Source organism: Diabrotica undecimpunctata, chromosome 3, assembly GCF_040954645.1.
Source record: "Diabrotica undecimpunctata isolate CICGRU chromosome 3, icDiaUnde3, whole genome shotgun sequence".
NCBI lineage: Eukaryota > Metazoa > Arthropoda > Insecta > Coleoptera > Chrysomelidae > Diabrotica > Diabrotica undecimpunctata.
The window spans coordinates 68,984,526-68,993,907 of NC_092805.1; the positions used below are offsets into that span (position 1 = coordinate 68,984,526).

At 37.3% G+C, this 9,382-nt stretch overlaps 1 protein-coding gene across 1 annotated transcript; it reads left to right on the plus strand.

The window, feature by feature from the left end:
- Nucleotides 1-698: 698 nt before the first annotated feature.
- Nucleotides 699-7,967, plus strand: LOC140435853 (uncharacterized). Its single transcript, XM_072524569.1, has 3 exons — nucleotides 699-1,194; nucleotides 1,312-1,540; nucleotides 7,904-7,967. Exons 1-3 carry the CDS (start codon nucleotides 699-701, stop codon nucleotides 7,965-7,967), a joined length of 789 nt encoding a protein of 262 aa, XP_072380670.1.
- Nucleotides 7,968-9,382: the final 1,415 nt, after the last annotated feature.

Here is a 9,382-nt window from a genome sequence, read left to right on the forward strand (position 1 = left end):
TAAAGACAGTCTAATCGAGGAATTGGACAGAACAATCTTGTCACCCTCCAGCAGCCAGGTAAAAGCACCCACGTTCAAATCATGGACTTACTCGGGTGAGATCATCAGAGTAGTCTGTGATGACGATGAGGCGCTTGCATGGCTGGAAAAGGCTACAGCTGATCTCAAACCGTGGGAGGAAGCATCAATGGCTGTTGTCAGTCAGGATAAGCTCCCAAAACTTACCAAAGCCTGTCTATGGATCCCGGAGGATGCTATTAGCACCTCTGATTGCCCAGAAAGAGTGCTGCGAAGGTTAGCGGTGCAAAATCCAGACATAGCAGTTGCGAGATGGTGGTTTTCACCATGAGGTAAAAAAAAGGATCCTAAAGGACACCTGTTTGTCTTCGGAATCGGAGACGATGACACGGCTGTCCTTAGGAAAAGGGCAATAAGGCTGAGCTGCACGTTCACCTCATTGTATCTAAAAGCAAGCACAAACAAAGTGAAGGATACCTCCTCGGAACCAGGAACCTCAGACACGCGGCAACCGACGACGGTTGCTGAGACTGAGACACCCCTGGTCCTACAGCAGGGAGAAGATCATCAGATGATGGTCGACGAACTCTGCGGAGGAGGTTCCGAAACAACTGAGGCTGACCCCTCCTCAACCGAGGAGGAAGTGGACACCTAAAAAAAACCGAAATGATACCTAAGCCATGGGCAAGGACGTCGAAAAAAATAAGGTTACTATTATTCAATGCAACCTCCAACACAAAAAGGTGGCAACGGCGACACTATGTCGCCGCCTGGATGTAACGGAGGATGCAATAGCACTAATCCAAGAACCTTGGATAAATAAGACCAAAATAACTGGTCTTAGCAGTCTAAAGGGTCAAATTTTCAGCTTACCAAGCAATCAACAACCGAGAACAGCAATAAATGTTCCCAGAAAAATCAAAGCCTCCCCCATGGCGCAGTTTTGCACCTTAGACGTAACTGCGGTTGAAGTGAGGTGCCCATGGGGAAAGGGCAAAAATAGAGAGTTGATACTAGCATCAGTCTACCTACCCTCAGATGCAGCCACCCTACCACCAACAAGGGAAATGGAAGATCTGGTAGACCATTGTCTCAGTCAGAAGGTAGAACTTATTATTGGCTGCGATTCGAACTATCACCACTTAGGCTGGGGCAGCAGAGACAACAACGCTCGAGGTAAGTCTCTTTACGACTATATTATTATAAAAGATTTGTATATCTTAAATAAGGGCACCGAACCTACCTTTATTAATGGTCGTAGCCAAACAGTCATAGATATCACGCTGGCAACAGCTGAAATATCGAATAAAATTCAGAACTGGCAGGTATCGGAGGATATTTCTATGTCTGACCACCGCTGGCTAACCTATAATATTAGTCTGGAAAAAAGCCTTATCAAATCGCGCGACCCTAGGAGGACGGATGTAGAACTCTACAACCGACTCTTAGAAGATGCTCTGCGGAATGAAAAGGCTTCAACTCCAGGAGTAGGAACTCCAGGAACTAATACAGAATTGGAAAGGTATACGGTATCTAACCAAAACAAAATAAGCTATGCTTATAAAAAATCCTGTTTAATAAGGATGGTCCAGGAAAGTCGCAACACCAACTCTTGGTGGTGCACTGAATTGGAACACCTTAGAAAGATAGCAAGAACAGCTTTTAATAGACCGAAACGCACCAAACTCAAAAAGGATTGGGATTCTTACCAATCAAATCTCAGAGAGTTTAAAAAAGTCTGCAGACAAAGACAACGAGCTGCTTGGAGAAACTTCTGTGGGGAAATCAAAGATTTCCTGCAGGCTTCCAGGCTACAAAAAGCGCTCTCAAAGGACCCACATCGGCATGTCGGCATACTAACGAAGGAAGATGGGAACAAAACTTCCAACCTTCGCGAAAGTGCTGAGGTCCTGATGAAAACACACTTTCCCGGTTCTAGTGTCTCAACAGCACCAAACCGGATGGAAGAAGCAATCATACCCTCAACAAACGACTGGCATCTCGCCAGAACAATGATTAATGAGAAAAAGGTAAAATGGGCCATATCGTGCTTCACCCCTTTCAAATCACCAGGGCATAACGGCATATATCCAGCCCTACTACGGTGGGGACTGGATATCCTTCTGCCGCACCTCGTGGAAATATTCAGAGCCTCTTTGGTTCTGAGATATATTCCTAGGAAGTGGAGAGAGGTACGTGTGGTCTTCATACCAAAACCAGGTAGGATGGACTACACCCTACAAAAGGCTTTCCGACCAATTAGCCTAACATCCTTTCTGTTGAAAACGATGGAAAGGCTATGCTAGAGGTACATAAGGGATGAAGTTCTGGTCCATAACCCACTTCACCCAAATCAACATGCATATACTTCGGGAAGATCTACCGATTTTGCACTGCATCATGTAGTGGAAAGAATTGAAAGATCGCTGGATAATAAAGAATCCACCCTAGGTATATTCATAGACATTGAGGGAGCGTTTGATAAAACCACATTCCCAACAGCTCAACGTCAGGAATGTTTCCCTGGCCATAAGCGAATGGATATTCAGTATGCTCTCTAATATAGCAATAAGCATAAATGTAGAAGACGTTTCTGTTAGTGGCATGGTTACGAGGGGGTGTCCACAGGGAGGGGTGCTATCACCACTACTCTGGAACATAGTTCTAGATACCCTAGTTGACCAACTCAGCAGCAACGGTTTCTACACAATAGCCTATGCAGACCATATTGCTGTCCTGCAAAGCGGTAAGTTTGAGAACACACTATGTGAGAGATCACAAGTTGCTCTTCGACTAATAGAAACATGGTGCAAGGAACACTCATTATCTATAAATCCTAAGAAAACAGAGATGATCCTCTTTACCAGGAAAAGAAGAATCACGGGCTTAATACCCCCAAGGATTCTAAACTACAGTCTAAATTTTTCTGACGAGGTGAAGTACTTGGTATTACCTTGACAGGAAGTTTACATGGAACTCACACTTAGATAGTAGAGCTAAAAGAGCATATATTTCCTATAAGCAGTGTCGAGGAACGGTCGGACGCATCTGGGGCCTCACGCCCAGGGTGATCGCCTGGGTCTACACCGCTGTCATTAGGCCAATGCTAACTTACGGAGCTATTGCTTGGGTACCAAAAGTGCTACAGGCAACAGCGATTAACAAACTAAACCATATTCAGCGGATGGTTTGCATAAATATAACAGGTGCCATGAAAACAACACCAACTGCTGCAATGGAGTTGATTATTGGCATCACGCCTCTAGATATATATGTCAAAGAGGTGGCGCTAGTGACAATGATGCGACTGCGCTCAGCTGGTGCAAACCTTGATGTAGGAATGGGACAATTGAGAACTCATTTCTGGCGGGGAGAGCTGGATGCGTTACCACTGCTACAGGCAGGCTGCGACTCAATTGAACCAAAGTTTGTCTTTGACAAACCCTACAAAATTAAAACAAGACAGTGTATGGAGACAAACGTGGCAAATGCCTATTGCATATACACCGATGGCTCCAAAATGAAAGAAGGCTCAGGATGCGGGATATACTCCAGATCACTGAACCTAAGAATAAAGTGGGGTATGGGCAAAAATGCCAGCGTAGTTCAGACAGAACTGACTGGTATCTCCATAGCCGCAAAAGGGATAACCCAAAAAGGTATAACAGGGAAAACTATAATGATCTGCACAGATAGCAGACAAGCGCTACTGACCTTGAATAGACCACGTGTCACATCAGGTTTAGTAATGGAGTGTCACGAGACACTAACTCAAGCTTCGGATGGTAATACCATCATCCTGAGGTGGGTTAAAGGACACAATAGGAATAAAGGCAACCGTATTGCTGACCAGTTATCTAGGAAGGCAGCAGGCCTAATACTCTTAGGACCTGGGGATCTTTTTGGTTGGTCAACTACAACAATCGCGGAAATTGTTAAATGTCACTCCCATACGCAAACCGTAAAAAGATGGGAAGAAGGGAAAGGATGTAAACTTGCCAGGGTAACACTAAGTAACCTTGAAGAGTCAACATCAAAGAAGTACTTGGGAATGACCAGGAAAAATCTACGTTTGGCAGTTGGTTTTTTAACTGGTCATTGTCAACTAAGCAAACACCTCCACACACTGGGGCTAGCAGACACATCTCTATGTAGGAAGTGTGAACGAGAAGACGAAACTGTAGAGCATATCCTATGTGAATGCCCAGAGTTATAGTTAATACGAGAGTACGCGTTCGGCAAGTCTTGGCCCACACCTGTCCACATAAGAGAGATGTCTCCTGGTGACTTGTCCACCTTCCTAGAAATGGCAGGATGGACAATGAGCTAAGGGTGACAGCTCCCTGGGAGGATGCACAATGGGTCAATTGCGGCCTAAGTGCTGTGAAACTTAACTCGCCCTCCCTACTCTACAGATACAGATAACCACAAAATATTGTATTCTCAGGTCAATCTGCTTAGAATAATTCGCTGCCAAAATTTCAGAGAGCAAAATATCGTAAAAGATGCCTACCTATCATTGTTTATAAAATAATTTATCAGATACTATGAAAACTTCTGCACTCTCTCATCAGATTAGTGGATTCTTCTTCTAAGTTTTGTAAGGTTGGATATTAACATGACAATTTTCACTTTATTTATGGCAGCTTGAAAAAGTTGGATGAAGTTAAACCATTCTGTCAGATTTCGCAATCAAGAGGTTCGTGATTTTCGTCTATCTGTTTTACCTTCCTTAATTAACTGTAGCAGTCTGTATCTTGATTCTTTCATGAATGTCCAAAATATTCAAGTTTTTGCTTTTTAACAGTTTGAACGATTTTGGTATGATACCTATCTCATAAACACAATTGAATATCTTATTATCAATTAAACGAATTTTGAATGGAAATTATCAGATCTCATCTATTATTGAATATATCCATTTCATTTCTCTTTTCGGTCGATGTAATCAGTAGTCCAGTTTTGTTTGGATTGTATTACACTGGTATTTCTTCACCATCAAACAACTTCTTCAATATTTTTCCAGTGCTATTGGAAATAATATCACCCTACGAGTGAATTATTTTTGTGAATACTGGCTACCTATCTGACTATCTTATGCAAATAGAAGTAGCTACGATTTTTCTCTAGTTACTCTACTAATTATTTCTGCATCTCATTTATTCTAGAATTTCTCTATTCATCCAAGTTTTATATTCCACTGAGAAAAATTTAAACTATATGTCCCATATATTTACACATGTTTTCTGTGCTTTCAACGTTTTGGAAGTTGTTTATATTTGTTCATTCCTCATTTTTCCTTGATATCTGTAGGTTTGGTGCTTTTTTTTATTTTATTCTATAGATCCTAGCTTTTTTCCTAGCAAGTTTTCTCTAGCCCTTTTTCTTGATTTTTTTTTTTTTTTTAGTTTATTTCAGATTAAAATTACGTACCAGTAAATTATAATTTGAGTTTACATCATTACTGTGGATAAGTCTTTGCAATTGTAAAACTCTTTTGAGGTGTATTGTGTATTAAGACGACAAACAAAAATTATAAAATAATTTGAACAAATAATGTCCATTTTTTTAATTAGTCGATTGCTGTATTTTTCAATATTTTTGTGTTTATCATTTTTTGTTCTCGACGCTTCAACACATTTATCTTAATAAAATTAATAAATCAGCAATGATTCTATTCTCAGAATTTATCAGCTAATACGGTCCAATTTTCGACAACTTTGACTGGGTTGGATGGACGGCGAAGCGGTCAATACACTCTCAATGGGTTTATGGACTCCGAACCAAAATTTTCTGGTAAAATCTTGTATAGTAATGAAGCACTTATAAAAAGAAACAAAAAGAAAATGATCGGTGGTAAGATTTGTGAGATGGAATTTATGAAGAAAACATGCAGATTGGGCTACCTTTTTTTACTGATAACAAGCAGCTCCGCAACAAAAAAATTGACGTATCAGAAATCTATTACATTATGCCCACGAAGCATAAAATTTGAAAAAGTTTAAAATCTGTGAATTCACGACCGCTGGCTTAACAATTACTATGATTTAAACTATTAAATATTTTAAGTTTACTAGAACTGTAAGAGATTATAGTTTTTTCATATATATATATATATATATATATATATATATATATATATATATATATATATATATATATATATATATATATATATATGTATATAAGTAAACGTTAAATAGTGGGTTTGCAGCAATAAAAAATGAAACGTGTACTCTTTTAAATTTTTATTCCAAGCTTTCGGACATTGGTTATGTCCTTCATCAGGGAGCTACAAATGTGATGAATAAATTGTTGGCGTTGGTATAATTAATTAAAAAATTCACTACTTACAAACTTAATGAGGTTGTATCAACGAAGATGTATTATAATGTTGATAAAATTTATCATAGTCTCTCATCTTTTTTAATATATAAAACCTATTTTTATATTTAAAAATTTAAAAAATTACTGTACATTCAAAAACACTTAATTATTCTAAATAAATACATGACATTATTCTGACAAAATTCTTTTAAATGTCAATTGCTAAATTTTTGTTTGTGTTATTATTGCATTTATCTAGTAGTAAGTAATAGGAGAACATTTCATTTAGATGACCATATTATATATATATATATATATATATATATATATATATATATATATATATATATATATATATATATATATATATATATATTGTATTTAAAATTTCCGCGGGAGCTATCGAAAGAAAAGAGAAGACTTTATCCCTAGCACAACATGCCATAAACACAGGACACAAAATAAACTTGAATGCAACAACAATGCTAGCCAACATCCAAAATAAGGCCAAACGTATAATCAGGAAGCCATAGAGATCGAAAAACATCCAAAAAATTTAAATACCATTCTTCTTCTTCTTCAGTGCCTTATCCGGTCCGGATGTTGGCGATCATCAAGGCTATCATGGTTTTGTTGACTGCTCTGCGAAACAGCTCCGCTGAGGTCATCCCAAACCATTGTCGGAGATTTTTCAACCACGAGATACGACGGCGTCCCGGTCCTCTTCTGCCAAATACTTTACCCTGCATAACAAGTTAAAGAATTCGATATTCTTCTTCTTAAATACCATAGATGATGCTTAAAGACTCCCAAATAAGTGGAAAACAATTCTGCAGAAAAACATAAAAATTAAAATAGCGAAAAAGACCCCACCCACTCTGCGCACAGGACCAATCACAAGGAGCGCTAAAAGCTATTTAAACAGAGCGTGCAGCGACCGGGAAATCAGTTCTCCTGAAACATCAAGAAGACGCAGAACTAATCTGACTTGACAATGGCAAGTGTGACATTGTCGAAACGTCGCCAAAACAACTTCTTAACGCAGAGTTAAACCCGGAAAACAACATATATAGATCTAGCGGTTAATGTGGGCTCCGTACTAAAACGCTATTATACGAACTCCAGGAGAATATACACCGTGTATAGTATTATCTAAGTAGCGCTTTATGTAAACTCCGCTTTATGGACACCGTAACTGGACAAAACATTTTTGGGATCCGTATATAGTTTTTAGCGGACACAACTAAGCTTCTGCGATGTTGCCATTGATTGTATTAGTCGTAGATTTTCAAATTTTACAGCAGGTACATTTTTCAACTTTAAATTTATTTAAATATCCACCAGTTTAGTCATTGAGGAATTTTAGGAATATTTGGCTAATGTATTTAAATATTTTATAATATAACTTTTTAACAATATAATTTTATTTTTATGTTTAATAAGCTCGGTGATAATTTACATTATTTTACTCTAATTATTTTCAAACTTCAGTAAGTATCTATTATAAACTTATTAATGCTAATAAATAGCATTATTCTATAGTATTCTAATATTTTAGCTATGGATTAAATCCGAATAGCGATTTGATATCCTTTTACTTTCACGGAGAAATTATATTCTAACACACAAGATCCTATTAAATTGCCAAAACCTTCCTTTCATATTCTATTCACTTATAAGGGGCAGCAACAACATAAGTACGATAATAAGGCGTAGCTATAGTACTGGGCTGCCTAATAGGAAGCATGAGTGTAGCAGTTTTATTGGTTTCTAGACTGCTACCTGGAATGGGGAAGCAGGATATCAGCTTTAAGTTAATGCATATAGAAATTGTTGCTTGACCAGCGAAATATCAAATACCAGAAGGCACGACGGTAGCAGTCTGAGAAAGCAAAGCAAAACAACTTTACTATTATTAGACATATTTCCTAATAAAATAATATTGACTTTACAACGAGACAAATTTTCTACTATTGGATATTAAAACATTATGTACATACCAACGGGTTTCATACGTCGCGTCGGTATCCAGCAAAATTGTTGTAATAATGATACAGGAAACAAAAACCTTAAGATGGAAATGGGCGCCAAGAAATTGTGCGATAATAAACAGTCGAATAAAATACAGATTCTCGATTCAAATAGTCAAAAAATTAAAGAACAGCTTAATAAAATAGAAATAGCTTCTATTTACGATGTAATCCATTAACGGCCCAAGGTACAAAACAGCTGATGATTAGTTCTACATCTATAAATATGTAAACGACATATTCAACAAAGTCCAGAGAGCACAAAAAAAGTTTCAAATAAAATCAACGAAGTAAAAACCAAATACAAGCGCATAAACAGAAGAGACCGATTCATTAAATCTAGATACAACATTAAAGTTAACAACTACAATTTTGAAAGTATGGAAGACTTTAAATATCTTGGAACAATAATCGCAGTTGGTAATAATGCCTGAAGAATTAAGAACATAATACAAGCTTTAGATCTATTTTAATGTATGGATGCGAATCGTGGACAATGACTAAAACAAATAAAAAAGGACTCCAAATATTGATAGATAATTGACAGAGATTAAGCACATCCATAGATAAGAATGAATAACATATCTTAGATACATAAGCGGAACAAAAGAAACTGAGTATAAACTTGAAACTTTAGAAATAATAATTAAATAAATTATGTAAATCGTACGAACAGAAATAAGAGAAGCCATCACACAGTTAAAAACTAGAACTCTTACTTATGCAAAAAATACAATAAACTATGACTACATTATTTTGTTCTCTCGCACCGTGAGAAGAACAAGATAAAAATCTGAATACGCGAATACGAGTAAGAAATATGCCACAATATTTATTACTGCATATTTGAATTGACGTTTCGATGTTCAAGTAGGAGTTCTTTCTCAAAAATGTACAATATTATTTTTACAAGGTATTACGTACAACAAGATGTTATTTGTTTTTACTTTATCTGGCTGGTTATCTAAACAATTTGTTCTCGATTGTTTCGCACTCTGTATTGATTT

Bases quoted from the DNA above. Each gene is read 5' to 3' on its own strand.
- LOC140435853 (XM_072524569.1), top strand. From the start codon at position 699: ATGGGCAAGGACGTCGAAAAAAATAAGGTTACTATTATTCAATGCAAC. The intron at 1,195-1,311 runs GTAAGTCTCTTT...CGCTGGCAACAG, and splicing joins CAGAGACAACAACGCTCGAG to CTGAAATATCGAATAAAATT. The intron at 1,541-7,903 runs GTATACGGTATC...CTAATATTTTAG, and splicing joins ACTAATACAGAATTGGAAAG to CTATGGATTAAATCCGAATA.